Below are 24,455 nucleotides of genomic sequence, written 5' to 3' on the forward strand. Positions count from 1 at the left end.
GGTCAAAACGCCTTTGACAGCTCAATAAAAATTGCAACAATTTATTTTTTTACATTAGATGCAGAGAAAATATCATTTGTGAGTTTAAACAAAGCAGTACTATGGAATTATTTGTTGGAAAGTCTTGCTGCAGAGCGCTTACATCCATAGTCAGGAGGTCCTGTCCCAGATGAGGACAGAAAGCCGGTAGATGTTGAGAATGACAACCAGGAAGTTTTTAATAGTGAAGAAGATGAGCATCTGGTGGACCACCTTGAAGTAGATCATGACAGTGAGACGGACCACCAGGAAGGGCCCATCCTGGATGAACAAAGCTTCCATAGTGCTCCAGATATCAGTCCTGAGATGAGAGAGGAGAGAGGGCGCAGGCTCGGAGGAGTCACTTGAGGATGCAGGATGCATTACTGTTGAGACAAAGGAGAAAATCAGTTAGGTAGGGATCCATGGAAGCATATGCTTTTCCAAAATATCTGCTGTTAGATTTTTTCTGTTTGGGTCACCCTGCACTCACCTTTGAGCTGTTTTTGGTCTCGACCAATTCACGAGATAAAATATACTACTGAAATAACTGTCTCTTGCTGCTGGAAATGAGGATAATTGAAACGAACAAAACAATTACCCAAAAAGGGCTGTATCTAGAATTCCAGGTACATTTCTTGGATGTTTGGACATTTCACGGGTTTTAGGAAATTTCACAGATTTCAGGATGTTTCAAGGATTTTAGAACATTTCTCAGATATTTTGCCATTTCTAGGATTTTTTAGCAAGGACCTCTATCTTTTTTTAATAAACAAGCTCTATTTTGATGATAGTTTATGCACTCTGACACCTTATGTGTACTAAAAGTACAAAAAACAATTTCCATTATGAATCACTTTATTTTTATTGTGTATTAGAAATTGGGTGGGGGACCAAGCAGAACTTTACTGGGGGCCAGATTTGGCCTGCAGGCCATAATGGGTATCACTGATCTAGATTGTGATAGTTTACAGGTGTATAGGTCCACAGCCATTTAGAGCAGTGAAGCACATGATGTCGCTGAGTGATGGATAAATGCAAACAGACTACAGTGTGCAAAGATGAGCTGTGATGTGTACCATCAACATATGAGTGAGTGTTGCCATTTGAATCATCAGAATGTGAAAGTAGTAGTTAAACAGAGAGTCCCACATCAGCTGCAGGCATCTCAGTTGTTATTAAAACTGCATAAACTGCTGTCCTCTTCACTAAGCTCAGTTTATGCTTGCTGCTGTGTCCCTGGCGCAATGATGCACAAGCCAAAAATGACGTCATCAGTTATGAATTTTGTGTTGAGCACAAGGTTAAGGCTCCGCAGGTTGTCAGTTATTTTAGCAAACACGCCTTTAGAGCCTGGATCAGCATCAGTCTTGATGTGCTGCCTTTCACAAGAATTGAAATCTCTGGGACCAAGAAAATTGGTTTGATTTCTTTTGAAAACATGGGGAAAAGGGAAAAATGCAAAAACAAAATAGTAAAGATGACAAGAAAATGACAACAAAATTAGGGGTAGATTATTAGATATTATAATTGTTCTAATTATATATTTAAAATTTATCACAGAAAAAAAGAAAAAAAAGGTTTTTTTGGTTGCTAATTTTCAGGTAAGTTTCTCATTAGTTTTTACTCATTTTTTCTGGCTATTTTTTGGGCCATTTTTTTTCAAAACTTCATTTTAGGATTTTCAATAATTAATAATAATTAATTAATAGTTAATAATTATTAAGATTCTCATTACCCTAATCACATGTTTTTGAAAGAAATCAAGCCAATTGCTCAGGTTTCAAAGGGTTTAATAAACAGTAGTGATTGGCCCAGCGTGGGCCAGGTCAACTAGAAATCTGTTTGAATGGGAGGTTAACCAAGAAAACATCTGCCAGACCAAATAAAAAAGATGAGCTCGCAGATGTGTCTGGTTCCCAGGCTAGCAGAAAGCAGAATACATATTTCCGTTTCAAGCCGTGTTACCGCCGTACCTGAGAGATGGAGTGGAAACTGCAGCATGCTCCAAGTCCACACAGCCAAAATAATGTAGACCATAGCTGGACTGCTGTCCCTTTGATACACACACACACACACACACATTTAATTTCACCTTATTGTTTTACAAGACAGCATGTGAAATGAAACACCTTCCTGCCCCCCCCCCGTTCCTGTTACTCACCTGACATCAGATAGTGTCTCAGAGGTGAACTCCAGTATGTCGGCGGCTGTGCCCACAAAGATGAGCAGTAACTGGGAGAGCTGGTCTCTGGTCAGCTCTCCAGCGGCCGGCAGCAGCCACTTTCCCAAGATCAGTAAGATGAGCAGGATTTGGTGCAAAGCCAGGATCCAGTCGTTGGCACACACTGAGGACAGAGATGTCCCCTGTGGAGTGTGTCCACATGGGAAAAAGTCATACAGTCATATAAAAGGTAACTCCTTTACTTTTTATATTTTGTTTTTAACCCTTTAGACCTGGGCTAATTGGCTTGATTTATTTCAAGGTAGAAGGCAATAAACAAATTAGGATTAAAAGAAGATCCAGAAGTAAGGAAGAAATTAGTGACAAACAAAACAAAACAAACAAGCACAAAAACTCATGACAATGACCTGAAAACCAGCACAAAACACCCAAACAGGCAAACCTAAAAACAAACTGGAAAGTACAAAAAAAAAAACAAAACAAAAAAAACCCCCCACAAACAACAGGAAAATATACTGAAAAAAAAGTTTAAAAATTGAATATTTCTGTAAAATAATTTTAAAAATACAGTTATGAGATATACTGTAGCACTCTTCTTCTCTAGCTTTTTTTTTTTTTTTTTTTTAAATTTAAATCTACTAATTCCATAGCAAGTTGCTTATTGGTATTGGTTTTAGGTAAAAGTGAAAGGAGAGGCACTGAGGGTTACTGATATTCTGAGTGGAAAGAGTGTAAATAGGGAAGCAAACATCATCCATTCACAGTGCAGACTGGACTTTTCATGTTGAGCATGTGATTGTTGTGATTGAGGGCGGCTGTTTCATTAAAGGCAGCCACTGTATGAATGCGCTGCTGTAGTGAAGGAAAAATACCAGCAGCTGTACAACAGCCTCTTTGAGGTCAATCAGCATCACCAGACACTGGACAGGAAGAGAGCCCCGCTGTCCAGACGTGACGATACAGAAAAACACAGCTGCAGAAAATACTGTAGTACGGTAGTGTTCTTCTACCATAACTGAAAAACTTGTATGTTTCTCAACACAAAACAGCTTTCTATAAATTTACACAAAGTTGTTATAAACATTTAGGGAAACTACAGGTAAGCTTACTTTTACAACACAGTTATATTTGCCACTGCCAAATGATAGGATACTGCTAAAAATATTATAAAGCTAGGGAGAAACTAAAATTATAATGATCATATATGTATACATATTTAAAATTATGTTAAAAAATTATTATGATTTTTAAGCACTTTTTACAGGTCACTTTCTTGTCTTTTTTAAAGAATATAATAATAATAATAATAATAATGTCATTATTATTATTGTTATAACTATTAATTTTCACAATATTTTTTTATATTTTCACTTTTTTTGCTAATGTTTGGATCATTTCTTTTTCCGTTGCTCATTGCCTTCCTTCCATGTTTTACAAAGAAAGCCAATTTGCTCAGGGTTCAAAGAGCTCATGCAAATATTATGAAATAAAAGGGCATGGTTAAATAATCAAACCAAAGAACGTCAACTTTATATCCCTCTTATTTTAACTAAATCTATATTCAGGAAAAATATGTTTTTTTAATAAAATAAAAATTTAAATATTTGCACAGTTCTGAAACCTACCTGAAGTCTGAAAATGCTCTTAATGTTTTCAGTTGAGTCCAGTTTTTCACACTAGAATAAGAGACACAGAGTTTAGGACTCTGTTAATGCAGTATATTAGCATGAAACTTTCAGTATAAAACAATATGACAGAGTCAAATACATGGATGATACCCTTGAGTCAGCAGATTTGTTCTCCTGGTGGTGTAGCTCTAAAATCCATAATGATGGGATGATGCTGATGAGGAAGAGGAAGATGGCAGGAGAAAACCTGTGGGGAAATAAAATGTCAGTACACAAGTATTGCTGTAATCTGAAGATAACAGGCAGCCAGTTACATTCTCACTCAATATTCTGAATGTGTTTTGCTGACATAAAAAAGGGAGGTCTAGCTGATACCATTTGTAATCTTTCCCTCTCCTCCTCTTCAGGTGAGGATCATCTCCCCCACCAGAGGCAGATAGAGGCCGGTGAGAAGCCAGTAGAGTCCATCGTCCTTCACCCGCACCACTCTCCACACTCCGATGAGGGACAGGAGGAGAAACAGAGACCTGGTGAGCACAGCACAAATGAACTTGAAGAACATGACTCGAGTGTGTGAGTTATGACCCACGGCTGCTGCGGGAGACGGAGGCGTTATATGTGAGACGTCTGAAGGAGTTGATTGTTTCAGAGGGGGAAATGAGCCGGGGCACTCCTCCAGCTACCTGCCTGACTGCTGTGTTTCTCTCTGTTAATTGCAGTGTTGTGCCAATCATGATGTGAGTCAGCTGCCTGCAGTATCATGCAGCTGTTGACTCTGAATTGTTGTGATGTGTACAGTAAACACGTCAAAGGTCTCACAGAGCAGCTCCAATCAGGAACATATATTCTCAAAGAATCAGACTGGTGATTTTTTAAGAAAATTATTATCGACAAATCTTATGTGTAGACCGAAATCAGCAACGGATGTATCCATTAAAGCAGAGATTCTCAGCTTGCTTTGCTTGGGGGCCACTTTTGCTAAATGACAGCGGCCAGTTGCAGCAGTCCTATACATGTTTCTTGGACTTTAAGACATTTCTAGGACTTCAGGACATTTCAAGGATTTTTGGATGTTTCTAGGATTTAGGGCATTTGGGGGATTTAGGACATTTCAAAGATTTTTGGACATTTTTAAGATTTTGGAATGTTTAAGGACATTTCGAGGATTTTAGGACAATTCTAAAATTTTCGGACCTTTCAGCAATTTTAGGATTTTAGGACATTTCCATGATTTTAGGACATTTCAAGGATTTCAGGACATTTTTAGGAGTTTAGGACGTTTCTAGGATTTTCAGACATTTCAAGGATTTCAGTACATTTCTAATGATTTACGACATTCCTTGGATCTTAAGATGTTTCTAGGATTTTAGAGCATTAGGGACTTAGCCAAGATCTCTGTGGAGGGATCCTTAGTTGGCACTTTTTTTTTTTTATAAACCAAGCTCTATTTTGATGCTGTCTTATGCACTCTGGCACCTTATGCATACTCAAAATACAATCTCAATTTACAAAAAAAAAAGGAAAACATTCAGTAGGTCCCCAAAATCAGGTTTCTATTCACTGTCTGTGGAGCCGCTCTAGACTTACCTGGTGACATCACACATTTGAGACTTCCTTCTCTGCTGTCTGGCTTTGAGAAAGAGCGGCTCATGTTCACAAGTACTGATTGAACTTTCCTGGGAATAGCACCTCAGAGTTTAGGCGGCGTGTTCCTTTAACAACAGTAGTTGCGTAAATGTACATGTTGGCCTCTTACTCGCAGACTGGTTCCCATAGCTGCCAGCACCTGCAGCTGTTTGACAGTCAGATGAAACGTCACAGCCTCCTCCGCCTCATGTGCCGCGTGCACTTGATTTAACCGGGGCTCCCCGCCCTGTTTACTACGTAACATGCGGCACATCGTTCCAGGCGAATGGAGCGCAGCCACTATCTTCACTGACCTGGATTACTGAGGAGGCTCCGGACTGATCCCGCTCTCAGCGCCGCAGGTAAGTCCGCGCTTTGCTTTGCATCAAACATTTTATTCTCGCGCAGGCTTTAGCATTTGTTGCATCTGCGATCATGGAGAGAGATTTGTTGTCTGTTTCCAAAATCACAGTGAGAGCGCAAACACACAGTCCAGAGACATGATGCGCGTTTATCGGACAAACCGTGACCGTGACGGCTCCATCTCCCACCTGTCGTCACCATCACACAGAGCATCCTTTTAGAAGAGTCTGCATGCATTCTGAGCGTCTTCTGTCATCCTCCCACCGCCCACACTCACTGTGTCACACCGGAGTGTCGGCTCCGTTACAGCTGAGTCTTGTGTGTCTCTCCGATCAGTGATCGGAGCCGCAGATGGAGTCGGGACCGGGAGGCCGAGGCTGCACGTCGGCGCTGCTGCTCCCGGAGCCGCCGAGCAGGAGGCAGAACACCGACCCGCTGGATGCACTCCTGTGATCCCATCATCCTCCACTGCACCGGGACTGCTGGAGAAAGGAGCACAGCAACTTGATTAAAGGTCCTCAGCTTGTACATGGAGCCGGAGGGAGCAGGGTAGGGGGCCAGCAGGGGCCTCCGGGACACACCACAGCTTCACAACTTAACTGCAACTCAACTAAAGCTAATGGTAAGATGCTCTCAACTGGAATGTTTTACCTCCAGTTACAATCACTGCTGTCATGAATGTGCCTGGATATTCTCTAAGTGCTGTAGGACTGAGGGCTTTCGACAGAAAATACAGTTAAAGTCACAAGTTAACCCTTCGAAACCTGGGAAAGTAAGAAACATGGGGGGAAAAAAAGACAGAAAAAAGAAAAAATATATAAACACTGGAAAGTTAAGTTAGGTGATTGTCTGAAAAATGGTGCTTAAAATTATAATAATTCAGTAAATCAATTTTAAGTATTTAATTATGAAAAGTGTAAATATAGTTCTATGGACATTTTTCTCCAGCTTTATAAAAAATAATAATTATAAACAGACTAACTTATTGCAATTTGTGGGACACTTCTTTTCAAATGAATCTTACCAATTTGTTCAGGGTCAAAGGTTTAAATACTTGTGAAAGGTGTATGAATGTGGCAAAAGAAAAAGTGATTTTGACCCAGGTTTTAAAGGGTTAAGGGGGAACCTGATTCCCAATGTGGCTTTTCTGTGGATATCACTAATGGTTTTTAACCCTTTTGAAACCTAGATGGACACATTTCTTTTGCTGCATTCAGATACCTTTCACAAGCATTTAAACCTCTGAATACTGATCAAAAAGGTTCAGTCCTCCTTTTTTCCTTCAAATTTTCAGGTCCTTGTTTTCCTTGTTTAATTACGTTTTTTTTTTTTTTTTTTTTTTTTTTTTAACTTTTCTTGTGTTCATTTTCAGGTAGTTTTCTTTTAACTTTTTACTATTTTCATGCCAATTTTTGGGTCATTTTGTCAAGGTGCTTAATGCCTTCTTCCCATGTTTTTGAAAGAAATCAAGCTGAGTATCTCAGGTTTCAAAGGATTTAAGACTCTTTCAGATCCAGAGGCAGATTTGTGAACCCTTGTTCTATTTATAAAAAACAGAAAAGAGCACCTTTTATCCAGAGAGCACGCATTAGTTATTATGAAATTTAAATGTAGTTTCAAACCAAGCGCAGTGGGAAACTTGCAAAATATCACTGAAATAGAGGCAAAAGGACCTCTCTGAAAGCTCTGCTCACTGACACTCAGATAATATGAATTGACACTGTTGCCTGCTGTTTGCTCAGAGCTGCATGGTAGCAACAGAGGTCTTCAAGCATTGCCGGATCAAACCAGATACTGATTTTAAAAATGTTTATTTCTGCTGTAAAGTTGGTTATTTTAACATGAGGGTCTATGGGGATTGACTCTGTTTGGAGTCAGCCTCAAGTGGACAATAGAGGAACTGCAGGTGTTGGCACTTCCGTGTTGGCTTCATTTTTTAGCATCAGAGGGTGCTGCTTAGTCAGAATCAATTACACTGTCATGCAGAGTACTACTCAGCTGTCTGTGTCTTGTGTGGCCTTAATGATAATTGCTTTCCAGTTCGACAAAATAACACAAATGATGTCAATAAGGAAGCAAAATATTTTTTTACAGAAAGCTTGTGTTACAACCTAGGAGGTTTGGAAAAGTATCCACAATTAGCAGGTCAAGGGGGTCCATCAAAAGACAATATGGTGTTGATTTATGGGAAATGTAGAAGTTAATTTTGTTTTGATTGACTCAGTCTAGGAACTAAAAGTTGGGGTATTTCAGCATCCACTCTTTACATTTTGATCATTTTTGTTTGAGCCTTTCTTGTGCTGTGATGGCAGTTTCAGTCTGTCAGTCAGTTTTAAGTGAAGTTTTTTAGAGACATTGCTGCATTTCCTGTCAGGATATAGGTGCGAAAAGTGACTTTTTTATACCAAGACTGCACTGCACTTTCCAGAGACAGAGACATTGTTGCAGTTTTCTAGCGATATGGTCTAATGAATAGTAATTGGTCTTACAGATACATTGCTCTGTTTTTTTTAACTGGAAAGTGCCATAAAAAGCAGTTTTTATACCAACAAATTGCTGTTTACTTAGTTTGAAGTGGTTGTTTTCTTTGTAATTATTAGCGAGATTTATATGCACACTTTTTCTCAATCTGACTGAAGTCAATCTGATTGAAGATTTCAGGTCAATTGTTTACACGGGATATCCTCTGATACTATCTGGTGTTTACATGCGCTGATGCATGTAAACAAAGCACCTGTGTGACATGCACAAAAATAATGAATTTGGTAACTTGACAGGGCTGATGACTCTTGCGTTGACAATAAGATACACGTGACCAACACTTTTCACACACTCTCACACCACAAGTGCATTTTCTCATCGTGAAAAATAAATAACGATAACTTATGGACACATCAAAACCACTTGTTAGGAAACCCAGAGTAGGCTTCATTGTGGTGTTTTTGACAGCTGGTATACCTTGAGTAAAAAGAAAAAAACAGACTACACAGTAGATGATACCAGTCAATGGAAGAATGTCTTTGTCAGCCCCAATACATCCAACATATTGACTCAGGACATCACTGATACTAATGAAATGTGTCTGATACACTCAAGATCGATAATCCTCAAGAGTGCTCGAGTTAGCTTGTCCATCTCCCAGAAATGTAAACTGTAGGAAGACAATACAAGACATGAATACTTATGCCACTGACTTATAAAATGCATTTAGAAAAAAAATATGATTTTGTATCTTATAAATGTTGTCCAGAGTCCCTGCAACTGGTGTAAGCTGATCAAAAGCTCACATCCTCTGAAAAATTGTGTTTACACATAAGCAAAGGCTTCCGACTCACAACACAAGAAGCCTAATTAGAAAATGTTAGCTCGTGACACAGCTCGTTGTTGGTCATCTGAGATAAGTGGAGCGTGGCGCGCACAGATCTCTGCTGCTGTGTGTGCATGCCTGTATTTTTTCATTTTATGGGATCTGCAAAGGATTTAATCAGTCATGCTCTGTCTAATAGATGGGTTGTTCAGTGGAGCGTGATGAGAGAGCATGCTGTCCCGGAGAGAGAGAGAGAGAGAGAGAGAGAGATGAGAGGAGGAAGACATGACAGTGTCTCTAAAATACAAGGCCTCGGAACACAAAGGAAAAGCGAGTTGACGCTGTCATGAAGACGGAGCCAAGTTAGCTCTTGATTCCTGCCTCCACAGGAATCTTCAGCTTCAATTATGCACATGCAGGAGTGTGTTCCAGTGAAAGAGAGGAGAAGGCCTAACTGTTGTTTGAAGGCACGTTTTGCCTTTTAACACAGAGGGAATGCTCGACCTGTCCAGGAGATGCAAATCACTTACTGTATATGAGTCACTTTCTCTCAGCCTCCTCCACACTCCTGCCTCCACAGCTAAGTCATCTGAGCTGAAATAATAGTAAGGCAAGTGCAGTGATTTGCACTTCATATATTTGTTGGCAGACTCATGGACTTGCTGTCACCCAAAAGGACCAAACGTGTCCTTAAAAATGTCAATCAAAAGTCTACCCCTAGGTAGACCTCTAGTGTTTAGAAAAAAGGGGGATATGTTTGCAGAAATTGAATATTATCTAATAAGTCTGTTTTCTTTAGTGTATAATCACCCAAAAATAAGAATCGTTGTGTTCTCCTTGCCTTAGAATGTGTCTTTTATATCTGCATAGTGAGTCCTAGTTAATGTAGATCAACCATGGACTGCATACAAAGATGGACAACGCGTCCCCACTCACCCCGCAATGCTTTAAGGGGTGATCACACAGAGACGCATCACACCAGGTGCCTGGAGCAAGACTGTGTGCACATACTGCATGTGCGTAGCCAAAAATGACATTGATGAGCGGTGTGTGAGTCAGTGAGTGAAAAAGTTGAAAATACTTCAACTTTTATTTGTGCCCACAAAAATTGACAGAAAAACGCATTGCGCAGCAGTTAGAGAAGAGCAACTGACAAGTGCGATGTTCAATAGAGAAATGTAATATGTAATATGATTATATGTATATATAATGTATATAACAATGTAATATAATAGAAATCTGAAAATAAAAACAACTTCATTCAGGGTAATCTAAGCTGAAGAGGGTTGTGTAAATAATCAGGAGGTTCTGCTGTGTGACTGTGTCTAACTGTATTAGCCTTCATTTTAACATTTATTTACATGAGTTTTTTGGGCCAGAGCACAACAGCGGAGCAAAATCCATGATGGAGTGAATGCCGCCACTTCCTGTTTCAAATTAAAAGCCCTCTGGGATTTTATACACAGTTCAGTCACATACTAGGTTCTGACCTAGTCTTGTTTCCATGTTAATGCATGATGGCAGATCCTGCTTGTTTGTGTGTTTGCCACTCCTCGGTAACCATAGCAATGTGCGTTAGTGACGTCATGTGCATACACTGTAATGCAAATGGACAGTTTGATGCCTTTCATCTGTGAATGTGAAGGGTCACAGAGATTTAGCCGATGGAGATTTCTCCATCAAACACTGTTCTTATGTTAAACTGGCTGTGCTTACTGGAATAAAGCCATGTGTGTGGCACTATAATGTGACACCATATGTTTTATTAATAGTTCTTAGATCACAGGAGTTCTGTGGCATGGCAGAATGAGCCACTGCACCTTAGTCTGCTTACTTGTTAGTAGAAAAAGTTCTGGTTGCTTCAGGGCATGTTGTTGATAAATTCAGTACTCATTCAAAAGACTGGCACGACATACTTTGTCTTTTATTTGTCTGTTTGTCTGTTTTGTTTTTTTTATAAAAGGGCATGTTGTCGCAGATATTTTAAATCAGATAGTTAACTGATTAACAGAAAATAATCTACAAATTAACCCTTTCAAACCTGAGCAAATTGCATCCCCCCCCCCCAAAAAGAAACATGGGAATAATGCAATGAGCAACAACAACAACAAAAAAAAGTAGTAATTAGTAAAACAAAACAAAAAAAGAAAGAAAGAAAGAAGGAAAGAAAGAAAAAGACAGTTATAAATAAGAGGCAAAAAAGTATTTTTGTAATAAGTATTGGTAAAACGTTCAAAGAAAATTACCTGAAAATCTGTCATAAACAGAATGGATTTTTTAAAAAGGAAATGACCTTAAAAAAAGTGCATTAAAGATTCTAATAATTCTGTAACACAATTTTAAGTATGTTATTATGACAGTTATATATATCTTTTCCCTAGCTTTTTAAAAATAATTTACTAAATCTACTATTTTCTTGCAGTTTGTGGATCATTTATTAGCAAGTTGCTTATTGTCATTTAATCAAACCCATTTGCACAGAGTTCAAAGGGTTTAATACTTAATACTACGTGAAAGGCATTTGAAAGCAGCACTTGAAAAGTGATGTCGCCCCAGGTTTAAAAGGGTTAATCAATAATAAAAAATAGTCCTTAGGGACAGCCCTGCATTTTTAGCAGGAGCATTGGGCTGGGCTTTCATAATGGCCAGAGTGCATTATTATAATCATACATTATCATGTTGCAGTTGGGCTCTTATAAGCAAACACATATGGCCTCCCGAACACAGTCTGGTAATGTGCCTTTTGTTAATTTGATTTCATATTTCAGGAGACACTGAAATCCCTGCTACCACGTTGTACATGTTTAATGATGTGCACTGTGGTTATTTTAAGAGAGTGATGTCAGCGCAGTTAGGCAACACTTCAACTACAGTAAGCAGCAGTACAATGACTTCTCCTGCCTGAATCTGCAGCCAGAGGAGCCGAGAGGGTTTGCTTTATTAATGCAATCAATGTATAATCATGATTAGCATTGACATTAAACTAAAATGCACAGAGGAGGTTTATTTTTAGTCACCCAGTGCACTTTTGTAAATCCTGGTACCATGTCAGGAGACTTCATTCATGCACTCACAGTGAAAGAGGTGTGAGTAATAGTGCAGGGCTTTGCAAACACGCAGCTGAATCCAGCCTCCAGCAGTAAGTCTGCAGGCCTCATGCAGTCATTTTGGCAAGCAGTGAGACAACGTGCTGGCAGAGATCTCAGCGTTTGCATAGTGGAAACTATACTATACTTTTCTTTAAAGAGCCTTCGTAAGTTGCTTTAGTTATTATAGCACATCAGTGCCAAGTGACCAAGTGACAAGAGAGCTGCCAACTTAAAAAAGACAACTTAAAAAGAAATGGTGAAAAAAAAAATACAAGAAATGGGTTATAAAAAGTTACATTAAAACTATCTAAAAAGTACACAAAGGAAAAAGAAAGAACAGTTTAAAAAACAAAAATGAAACAAAAAGGGATTTTTTTTATTTTTATTTTTTTCCCCTGTACCATAATTCTAAACACTTTCACCCCATTTTTTGTTCATATCTAATAATCCTCCCAGATAGTTTTCTAAAAAGATTGCTATAGTCAGGATGTTGTTGGCCTAGCTTGGCCTAGCTAGACTAAGAATGAGGGTTAACAGGCAAAATTTCAAAAATGCCTTGTCCGGCATATCTAAAACTTACTGAATAACACATTGCACCCTGTTTGTTTTATTTGTACAGAAATGTAAAAACAACAATAGTTCCATGCTGGGTGCAGTGACTGTATGCAGCTTCCTTGAGTCTTGTGCTGCTTTCACATCATATATAATGGATGGTAGACGTGGAAGGATTCCCATGTTAGCAACATGAAAGAATACATGTCATTGAGCAACTCAGGATAGTTATTTATTGTCAATTGCTATTTATTATTAAGTGCCGAGTTAAATATGTCAGAGCCTTCACAAAAATCTTTCCCCTGATGGCATGAGTGCCATTTACAAGTTAGAAACAGGTGAAGTTGGAAATGAATGCAGCTTTGTTATCACAGAGAAGTTATCAGGTTTGCTACGATCATGCGTGAACATATCAAATCATGAGCATGCAACCAAATTGCAAGAATAAAATGTTGGCATTGCAATAGGGTATTAGGACATTTCCCAGATTTTAGGTCATTTTCTTTTCTTTTCTTTTTTAGGATTTTTCAACATTTCTTGGATTATATGACATTTCTAGAATTTTTGGACATTTCTTGGATTTTAAAACATTTCTAGGACTTTCTACAACAAATTTCTGAGATTTAAGCATGTCTCTAGGGTTTTAGGGCTTTTCTAGGATTTTAGGACATTTGGCAGCATATGTAGCTGATATGTTAAACCCGCGTTTCTGTATTTAACAATTTTAGTTATTTTGTGATGTCACAATACTGTAAATGTGTGGTTATGTTTAGGCATAAAATGCACTTGATGACAATAAGGAAAACAATCTTTTGGCCTAAAATACACCAGAACCAGAGATAAAATTAGTCCCAGATATCAACTAAAAAAATTACCTGCTTTTGTTGCCACAAACCTTGCTTATCCTAACAGTGGTCTGACATGACTGAACTAGGAGCTGAACCCAAATGCACAACACCAGAGATCAAAAAGTATCAAAATATAAATTTCATTAAAGGCAAAAGAAAGTCTTTCACAAGGCAAAGGAGAAATCATAATCACTCCGAAGAGGCTGCAAAAGTAACAACAAAAAATCACTCTGACGAGATATAAAGAGACAAGAGTCCGACAAAGTATCAAACAAAACTAGGTACCTGACCTGAGCAATACGAATGAGTGAGCAACAAACAAAAGGTGACTTGAGCATGGAAATGGTGCTGATTCTCTGACAGACAAAACAAGACAAACTGGCACAAAGCAAGACACTGACATTCATATATACACAAGGTAAGGGGAAACAGGTGGCGACAATCAGGGCGGGTACAACAATCACACTAGCGGGAAAACACACAAAGGGAGGAAGTAAATTGCTGAAACAAGAGGAGAGTTAGGATTTCAAAATAAAACAGGAAATCACAAGACAACATAGACACAAGACAAAAAGCAAATCAACACAACTTTCTTGACATGACATGGTCTGCTGTTTGGTCTTCACACCATCCATCATCCCCTTCTCCTCCTGACGAGAAATGTACAAATCATCACTATTTGCAAAACAACAACTAGACTCCTTTCAAGATTATTTCCCACTCTGCTCTTGTTGAAAGTATTATGCCAAACTCCCTTTAGAAAGAAGACTTATTATCAATTCCTTGCATGTTTGCAAAAACACATAACTCTAGTAAAAACAAACAAAAATCATGGTATGTTGACACTGGGCATCAGTATAATCCATACTTTAGTGCAGTATTTGTGTATTTGTGTACAAACTTTCAGTTTTGGATCAATTCGCTACCAGCCTCTGTTGGTTAAGTGCACTTCTTTAGTGGGAGGAGAATGTCGGAATGAGAGGCGAATAATTTAAAAATTTAGATTCCTTCATAGAATAAGTGCTGGTTGGTGGATCAGAAACGCACCAGATTATACCAGCCTGTTCTTATTCCAAACTCATTAAATAGACACTTTGACAGTACTCTTGACATAAGATGATGATGATGCCAAAAGCCACCTTTCATGTGAACATGACACACGGGAGAATTCAGGCTGACAGAACCATTTGCGATATTATGATATGCCGGCAGACGGCCGAACTGTACCTGCCGCGTCCGCATGAAATGCAGCAGGAGGCATCAGGTTGAAATGCTGTTGATAATGACGTCATTTAAGGAGTGCGTGGACGCCTATAGGTTGGTTGGAAGGGGGGATAGATGAGCCAAATGAACCTCAGACTTTCATGCTGGAGTCTCAATGTGATGTTTTTGTCTACACCTTACTATGAGCCTCCTTCCCCTAATCCTAACCACTTGTGCCAGCATGTGCCTTGGTTGCCATGTGCTTTTGTTGCGTAAACATAACCATGTGCAGTGTAATACCACCATGTGCTTGTGTCAGGGTAGCGGCATCTTGGAATGTCAACAGCAGATGAGGAGGTGTACCTAAGACGTAATATATAGATGTGGAAGTCCACTGCAAAGCAATATGTGACAGCTTGGATTAATTACAGACTCTTGTTCACTCCACAACCCCACTAGTTTCTCATTTTCCATGCTACAGGAGAAGCAAGACTTGTTCACGATCTTGCACCTCCCCGGAGTCCTCTCCATGTCTACTGTCTAAACATTTTGCTGCCTCCTGTTTGGCACTGGAGAGAGTGCAGCTATTGGTTGTTGACGATGTTAACAGTATTGTACTTTCGTATATGCACGAGCTAAGACTAAAAACTACTAACTAATAATATTAAATGTGTTTAATTTTGTTTGAATGTCAAGACGAGACAAAGACTGACCTAAGACAGCTTGGACTGAGTTTTATGACCAACATACACCAAATGATAGATCATGAGGGGGTGCCACAATTCAAGCAAAATGCATGATTTCATCAGCAATTTCATCGTGAAATTGCTTGAAAAGTGTCTTTGTGTAAGGCTGCCGTTAGTTGTAAAAAGTTGCTGAACTAGTCCTTTAAGACAAATACCGTAGGCAGACAAATGCATCACCACCACCATCACCATCTCCTGATCAAGTCGTGATTGACTTTGATTAACACAGGACCATCTGGACAGTTTTGTAACAACTTTTGGCAGCGCTAAAGCAGTAAAAATCACCCTGCATTGTTCTTTCATCAAACACATCTCTGTGCTCTTTTTAATATTCATTTATTGTGGATCTAATTATTCTGCACTATCTGTAAATGTGTGTCTCTCTGCAGGATTTGAAGAGAGTGCTGTCCTTCCCACCATACCCCGGGGACTACTTGCATCCAGTGGTGTATGCCTGCACAGCAGTCATGCTGCTCTGTCTGCTCGTCTCCATCATGACCTACATTGTCCACCACAGGTGAGAAATTTTTTTAATTAAAAGAATTGTTGTTAACACAATACTGACGTGCCCATATGCATGTTAAAAGAGGGTGTGGTCACTGAAAACACTTTAAAAAATGCTTCTTGGAACATGTAATAATGTCTGAATGTCTGTCTTCTTTCTAATGGTGAGTGTGGTCATTATGAACACTGTAGCCCAGGGATACTCAACCTGCTTTGCCTTGGGGGCCACTTTTGTAAATTGACAGGAGGCGAAGGTCGAGTCACAGCAACCTCGAGAATGATAGATTTGGAATTTTGGGACTTTTCTAGGATTTTAAGACAGTTATATAATTTTAGGACATATTTGGGATTTATGGACATTTCTGGGATTTATGGACATTCCTTGGATTTTAGTACATTAGTTATATATATACATATATGTGTGTGTGTGTTTGTGTATAGAATGGATCAAGCACATCATTCACACAGGTAGAAAGAAGAGACAAAGAGAGAGAGACAGAGAGGGAAAGAGAGAGAGAGTTATCTATAGTTTGGATTTAAAGGCCCCCAAGGTCTGATATCAGCAGGGAGGTAAACCCAGAGGAGGGGGGGCCCTCTAGCTGGCTGTCTGGTTTTTAACTCTGGGGACAGACAATAGCTGTAGTGAGTTCAAGGAGGTGAAACAGTTATTTATGGGCATGTCTGGATTGTATTTCACCATTGTACCACCACCAGAAGCAACACCATCCCATTGCATTGCATAGTTTTGACACAGTACTATTCAATCTTTATTTCAGACTGCTCAGACATCATATAAGCTTCAGCCACACTTAAAATTCATGATAGCAGGGAGTCATATTGGGGAGGATTCACGTCAGGGCCAGTAGGGACAGGAAGAATGATTACAGCAAACACCCTGCTGTTACCAGGGAGAGGACAACAAAGTACTACAGAGAGACGGCATTAGGTGACAACATCCTCCATTCTGGAATAATCTGCCAGGAGAGCTAAGAGCATCACAATCTGTAAATACCAGATAATATTTTTCACCACCAGGACAGCTTTACCAGCTAGCTAGGTAATTACACATCCTACATAACCAGAATGGTGTGCAGTGCAGAGCAGATAAAACAAGAAAATGGAAAAACATAAACAACAACAACAAAAAAGGAAATAACCCCTAAAAATAGCCCCAACAAATGTATGTTTATATTGAATAAATGTTTGTATATAAATGTACTTTAAAAAAAAAATATTTTATAATTTTCTAATAATAATTGTGTCTCCTTTTTTTAGGTCATGTTCTCTGCCCCTTTTTTTAATTTCTTGCAATTTGTTGGGCATTTCCTGCCAAGTTGCTCATTGCCTTTTAGCCACGTTTTCAAAAGAAATCACACCATGTTGCTCAGGTTTTAAAGGTGTAAACGCTTGTAAGAGGCATCTGAATGCAGCACAAGAAAACTGATGCTAATCCAGGTTTCAAAGGGTTAATATGGTTTTTGTCTCAGCAGTGGATGCATGTCAAAAGGACATCCATCTTTTAAACTCTGAACTCTTTGTTTGCAGTGTGATCCGCATCAGCAGGAATGGCTGGCACACACTCCTCAACTTCCTCTTTCACACGGGACTGACGTTTGGAGTTTTTGCCGGGGGCATCAATCAGATCAACCTACCTTTTGTGTGTCAGATAGTAAGTTGTTGTCTTCCTTTCTCTCTCAGCAAAGAGTTATTTCACAGCACTTTAAAAAAAGGTTATCTGCACAGCGTGATGATCTGGAGAGAAGTGAAAGCTCCCTCAGTTGTTGGTCGGGCAGTTTTGAGGTCACTGGCAGCTACAGGCGTCACTCAGAGACTGAGAGAGGCAACAGGGAGATGGGAGAGCCAATGTTCACTGAGTGTTCAGTCACAACCAAAAGCAAAAATTGTTGAGGCTTGCTATACATTAATTTCTGATTTCCTCTCAGGCTTCTCATGTGAGAAATGTCTGTTGGCTCAAATATACAGAGCAGTGCCTATAGAAGGTATTCTGCCCCATCACGCCTTTTTGGGTTCTTTTGCGGTTGTTGTTGTTGTTTTTTTTACCACAGCTTTATTTCTATTGCAGCCACCACACTAGCTGTCATTATTTCCATTCCAAGGACAGGTAGGCGAGTTATGGAGCCATAATGGATAAGGCATCTTTCCATCCACTCAACATTTGACGAGTTATGTGATGCAATAACACCTCTTGTAGCTCCTGCTGCATCATGAGGGAGACAGTTCCTACTGACAACCACATAGCCATAGCATCATGTGACCTAGAAAAGCCGAAAAAGTGTTTCCATTGAAGTTTTGCAGAATATGGCTTTTTGGAAATGTCTGAAATACTACCTCGTGCGAGTGTAAAAAAATGTTTTTTCAAAATTGAAGTGTTTCCATTAGGCATATTTTATATTCCCAGTTTCAATTTGCACAATTTGAGGTTTAATGGAAACCCGCCTGCTGTTAAACAAGACTACAAGTATTCAGTCATGCCAGCAGCTATGAGGTTGTAGGCTATTTGCTTTGAGCTAAATGCTCACAATGGCAATATTAACATGCTAATGGAATTTTAACGATAATTTAACTGGGTAAAAAAGCTCATTTAGTGGATGACAGCAGGATAAGCATGTCCAGTCCCAACACAAGGTCAATAGATTGCTCAAGGAATGAGTCCTAAAACCCATAACTGAGTTATCAGTTTAGCACTCCTTTTTCCAGTTACACACATTTCTAACTAGACCCGTTAATATGTCATCCGGAACTCATAAAATACTGCCGTTTTGACAGTACTTTTGGTGTAGGATCTTGACAATAAAAGCCACTTTTCCCGTCCAATGAAATGTCGTTGGATGGCTTAATTTATGCCCTTGTCGCCTAATCCTAACCATTCGTGCCAACATGTGCATTTATTGACGTCCCGGCGTTGGTTGGATGTGATTTTGTTGCCCAAATGTAACCACATGCAGTGTCATCCCACCATGTGCTTGTGCTGACATCACAGTAGCGGCATCGCGCAATGTCAACACCTGGTGCAGAAGGTATCTAGAACATGTAGACACAGAAGTCCACTGCAAAGTAGAAATATGTGACGACTTGAGTTGAGAATGTGTTGCACAATAGGATGGAGCTCAACTGGATGTGATGTCTCAAACTTAATAAGAAAACGTAATATATACATGCTAATTTGGACAATGAACTAATTTTTGTTTTTAATCATTTTAGGTTGGCATCGTACTCCACTATGCTTCTTTGTCGACCATGCTGTGGCTGACGTTTACAGCTAGAAACATCTGTAAAGATGTGTCCAAAGACCCGCTCCGGGCCCAGAACAAGAATGGACCATCCCAGACTCGCACCAAACCCACTGTCCTCAGGTAAAGTCTAAGCAGGTGTTCATGTGCACAACAGGGCTGAACAAGACATGGATCATGACTGCTTCACTTGGTTCTGTCAGCAGATAGTGTGCTGCTTTTCAAAACCATCCTGAGATCTTCATGCGAGGCAGCTTGAAAGATGTCAAGATGTGTTTCATAGTAAGGATTATAGCAGCGATGAACATTTCCTCGCTTGGACTTTGTCTCTGTTTTACAAGATTACAGGTGTCATTTGCGAATGAACCTAAAAATGCATATATATATATAAAAAAAGGTCAACCACAAGGACCCACTTTATTTAAAATATGCAGTCTTGATAGAACAGATAGTAACTGGGTGTTTGCCTTTTAGAGGGTTTTTCTTTTTTGCATGTATTCATTATAAGGTCTCTTTTTAATGCTATTTTTGATTTTCCATGCAAACACACACCACAGATCACTTACTAAAGCAACCTGCAAGATTTATAAATATATCTTTTGAGAATGCAATTACAAGTGCCTCCCTTTGTCATAAAACTGCCTGATGAAGGTTCAGTGCCAAAGTGTCATATTAAAATAATGGTTTTTGCAAGATAGACAGTGTGCAGGAGTTTCTCTCCAAGTTCTAACATGCTAGTATATTTGGCAGTAAGCATGCTAACTTTACTTATTAGTACCAAATGCATTGTACAGCGGAGGCTGATGTGATTGGTCATAAGGGAAAATAAAAAAAGTTGGTGAACATGAATGTCTGAATGAAAAATTAACCCTTTGGAACCTGAACAAATTGGCTTGATTTCATTCAAAAACATAGAAAGAAGGCAATGAGCAACAAAAGAAAAAATGACCCAAAAACTAGCAAGATATTAGTTAAAGGTACAAGAAAATTACTTGAATTAAAATAAATAAATAAGAAAGAAATTTTAAATATTATATTAAAAATTGAAATGACCTGGATAAAGTGTTTAGAAAATACAGTAATTCCTTAACATATTATATGTTATTATGATAACTAGCTTTTTTCACTAGACATTTTAGCTTGTTCCTAGCTTTCTTTTTATATTTCTAAATCTGCTAATTTCTTGCAATTTGAGGAACAATTCTTTCCAAATTGCTCATTGCCTTCTTTCCCCATGCTTTTGAAAGAAATTGCACCAAAGTGGTCAGAGCTCAAAGGTTTAAATACTTGCGAAAGGCATCTGAAAGCAGCACAAGAAAAGTGATGTTTGCTCCAGGTTTCAAAGGGTTAACGCAATCCATTCAAAAGATGATAAAGAAAAGATGTTTTACAGACAAAAACCAGTTAAATGTCAAAAAAAAAAAGTCAGGGGATAACCTAAAGCAGGCATGTCAAACCGGTCCACAGGGGGGCCGGTGTGGCTGCAGGTTTTGTTTCCAACCAAGTAGCAGCACACCAGACTTGACTCATTTAATCAACTGATCTCCGTCTTCAGACAGTTGATTGGTCAAACTGTCTGCTCTTGGTTGGTTGGCACAAAAACCTGCAGCCACACCGGCCCCCCTGTGGACCAGTTTGACATGCCTGACCTAAAGCATTACAATTCACCATGAATATCTATACTGGATTCCATGGCAACCTATGTAGTCATAGAAATAGAAAATAGAATAGAAATGTCTCTGATTCTGCTGGTTTCCTCTCGTCTTTTTGCCCTACACGTTTCCCTGCCAGCATTTATACTTTGTCATTTTAAACCTTTTTGCAGATTTTATCTCGTCAGCGATGGAATCCCTCTCATCATTGTTGGAGTCACAGCAGCGTTTGGTATGGATAACTATGGCAGCAGGGATGATGCTTTGTAGTAAGTACTCATTATTTCTGAACAAACATGTTTTCATTAATTCTTTAGAAAATAAAATAAATGTTAATGTCTCTGTGTGTCCTCCTCAGCTGCTGGATGGCATGGGAACCCAGCCTGGGAGGTTTCTATGCCCCAGTTGGCCTTCTGGTCTTAGTCATGTCTGTGTACTTCCTGTGCACCTACATCCAGTTGAAACGTCACCCAGAGAGGAAGTACGAGCTGCGGGTTCTGAGTGAGGAGCAGCAGCAGTTATCATCCAGTGAGTCCAACCATCACTGCCACACTGACACTGGAGGAGTGTCTGGGCCCGCTGGGGACTGTCCGCCATTTGCAACAGGCGTGTCGGTGCTGGCCAATGAGCACTCATTTAAATCTCAGCTGCGGGCCACAGCTTTCACGCTCTTCCTCTTCCTGGCTACCTGGGCTTTAGGAGCGCTGGCGGTGTCGCTGGGACACTTCCTGGATATGATTTTCAGCTGCCTCTACGGAGCTTTTTGTGTCACTTTGGGACTCTTCCTCCTCATCCAGCACTGTGCCAAACGGGATGATGTGTGGCACCGCTGGTGGGCTTGTTGCCCGTCCAAGTCCAAGTCAGAGGACGGGAATGGGGACGGACAGAGTCAGAGGCAGGAGGTCCATCAGCCACACTGCCACCTGAGCTCCCCCTGCTCAGGCAAGCAGCCTCTCCTCTCTCCTCACCTCCTGCAGAGCTCCTACCACAAAATGACACCGCCTTCCCAGAGCCCCACACCCAATCACAAAGGTCCATGCTGTGTTGCAGTGATGAGTCCTGTTACCACGGCACCTATCTCACCTTTCGCCGAGCCAGTGCCCTCACCACGTCCACAGTCGCTCTCTGACGAGCTCCCTCGTCCCACTCTGCCTCTGCAGAGCTGCCTTAATGACAGAACAAAGTCACGCTCCTTCAACCGCCCACGTCCATGCCTCCAGGACTACCGCTCTCACATGACTTCCACCAGTATGGATGGGAGTGTGCACAGCTCGCACCTGGACAGCCCTCATGCAGCGCACCACCTTGAAGGCTCACCACTGGTGTCCAGCAGCCCGCACCCAGACCTGCAGCTCCCCTGCCCCAGCCCGCTCCTGGAGAAGCAGCTGGCTTCCTGCCACAGCTTGCAGCGCCAGAACTCCTGCCACAGCATCCAAGATTCAATGACTTCCTGTCACGCTCATGCACACAACATGCATGACAGCATTACGTCCTGTCACAGCCTTCTCCTGCCTTCTCACGGGGTCCACACCTGCCAGTGGCACATGTACAGCTCAGCGGATCACACTTCCACCACAAGCTGCTATGAGAAACCAGAACCCTTCACCTTGCAGTATCAGCAAGACTCCGACACGTACAGCTGCATGTCAAAGACAACAGAGAAAGAAAAGGACAGTCTCTGCGTCGAGGGGGAGCACAAAGGTTTCCCAAGAAATACCCTGCCTCGGCAGCACGGCACCGTCAACCGGCGAGGCACCATCGGCCGGAACAGGAGCCTGCAAGAGGACGGCCTGTTTGGTTCAGACGCCACAGGAAACATTCGGACTGGCCCCTGGAAGAATGAAACCACCGTATAGTTTTCTGTTGACCTTCCAGCAGCCCTGTACTCAAATTGCTCCATCAGTGTTTGGGTCTCAATGCCTTCAGCTTTGCCCTTAAACCACAGGTTGAGTTTTCAGTGAGGCCTCGTATCCTGATGATATGTCAGAACCCTTTATGACCAAGTTATCTTTCAATGTGTTACTAATCCCTTTTTATAAGAAATATTCCAACACAAAGTGGTTCCATTAATGTTGAATTAATATTCTGCACCATGCAGTTTAAAGTTGCAATCAGTATTGTACAGCTCTGTAGGAACACATCCAGACTTATATGTTTTTGGCTTAAACTGGCATTTTAACCTTTTGAATCCCAAGCAAATTGGCTTGATTCAGTTGGTTAATGGAAACCCACCTAGAGATTTAAAACTTTGGACCCGATCCCAACCAGAATTGTGGGAAACTTATCCAGAAAGGACTTGAGGCCAGTCAGACCCAATCTGAATCCATCCAAAGACTGCATCGAGCCCTTAGAGCTAACAAGTGTGAAGAAGCAAGCTGTGACAGCAGCTGTGCTGTGAGCTCAGTTTCTGTATTTTGACATTTCAACTGAGTGATGACAGAGAAAGTTAGAAGCAACAAAAGCTGTCTTATTCAAGCACTGCCACAAAGTAGCTGTTAACATATAACTGAGGTGCAAACGTGAACTCATGCTTGTAAAACACGTGTCTTATCTATGATAAAATGACTGAGCCTTGACTGGCGTCCATCATCAGCATCTGCCAGCTCACCCTGATATACAGTATTATGCAAAGACGCAGTAAAATATCACTGATTGCACCTTTAAATACTTGGATTAACGATTGAAAAAAAATATATATATTTGTCAATGTTATTATGTTTCTAATGGCATTGCTAGACACAGTATCATTTTAAATGTGAGTGGTTACACATGTGAAAACACTTTGGAATCAGTGTTAGCATGTGTGTGTTTTTTATGTGTGCAACCGTGCATGAGTAGGTACATACAAATGTGATGTGTTTTTGTGCTTTATGTATTTATTACTATGGATTCACCACTGCAGAGTTTTACATTTATGAATATCTTGATAAAGATTTATTAATTTATGAAGCCTAAGAAGATTTTCTATGGAGACACTTTATGTATGCTGCCAAATAGACTCTTGTCTGACAAATATTGCACTAGTGTGTACTATAGTAACTCACCTGGTGAGATAATATTTCCCAAAAAACTGCAATGTGCTTCAAAGCACAAACTTTGTATCGTGCCAAAATGATGTGCCAGCTTTCACTGTGATGAGAAACTACACGGCTCATTGTCAATGAGTTTGGAGAGATCGTAGAGTTTGTAGCGCCATGCAAACTGAACTCAGGTTTTTAAAAGATCATCAGCAACCCTATCAAGTCGTTCCAGAAACTTCCATATCTTTCTCTAGAGAGGTGTTTCATAATGCAGAATTACCAGTTGAGTCAGACTTACTGCAGAAAAAAAATCAGTCTTACATTCTGTTTCATTGAGCCAGTTTAACCCTTTGAGACCAGAGCAGATTGGCTTGATTTCTATCAAAAACATGGGAAGAAGGCAAAGAGCAACTTAACAAGAAATGGCTCAAAAATTAGCAAGAAATACATAAAATGTTACAAG

General features: G+C 40.1%; 2 protein-coding genes across 2 annotated transcripts; one reads left to right on the forward strand and one right to left on the reverse strand.

Annotated features, from left to right (window-relative positions):
* Positions 1–150: 150 nt before the first annotated feature.
* LOC121958424 (transmembrane protein 26-like) lies at positions 151–4,393 on the reverse strand. The gene is given in 9 exon segments (XM_042507326.1): positions 151–404; positions 1,995–2,074; positions 2,183–2,385; positions 3,118–3,144; positions 3,198–3,209; positions 3,829–3,879; positions 3,982–4,078; positions 4,207–4,237; positions 4,240–4,393. Coding segments are annotated over 9 exon segments (909 nt in total).
* Positions 4,394–6,383: 1,990 nt separating this feature from the next.
* adgra1a (adhesion G protein-coupled receptor A1a) lies at positions 6,384–22,828 on the forward strand. The gene is made up of 6 exons (XM_042508611.1): positions 6,384–6,442; positions 15,955–16,082; positions 17,615–17,738; positions 19,292–19,443; positions 21,146–21,241; positions 21,331–22,828. The coding sequence occupies exons 1-6, from the start codon at positions 6,440–6,442 to the stop codon at positions 22,826–22,828; spliced, it is 2,001 nt and encodes a 666-aa protein (XP_042364545.1). The 5' UTR covers positions 6,384–6,439.
* Positions 22,829–24,455: the final 1,627 nt, after the last annotated feature.

Source organism: Plectropomus leopardus, chromosome 19 (assembly GCF_008729295.1).
Source record: "Plectropomus leopardus isolate mb chromosome 19, YSFRI_Pleo_2.0, whole genome shotgun sequence".
Taxonomy (NCBI): Eukaryota; Metazoa; Chordata; class Actinopteri; order Perciformes; family Serranidae; genus Plectropomus; species Plectropomus leopardus.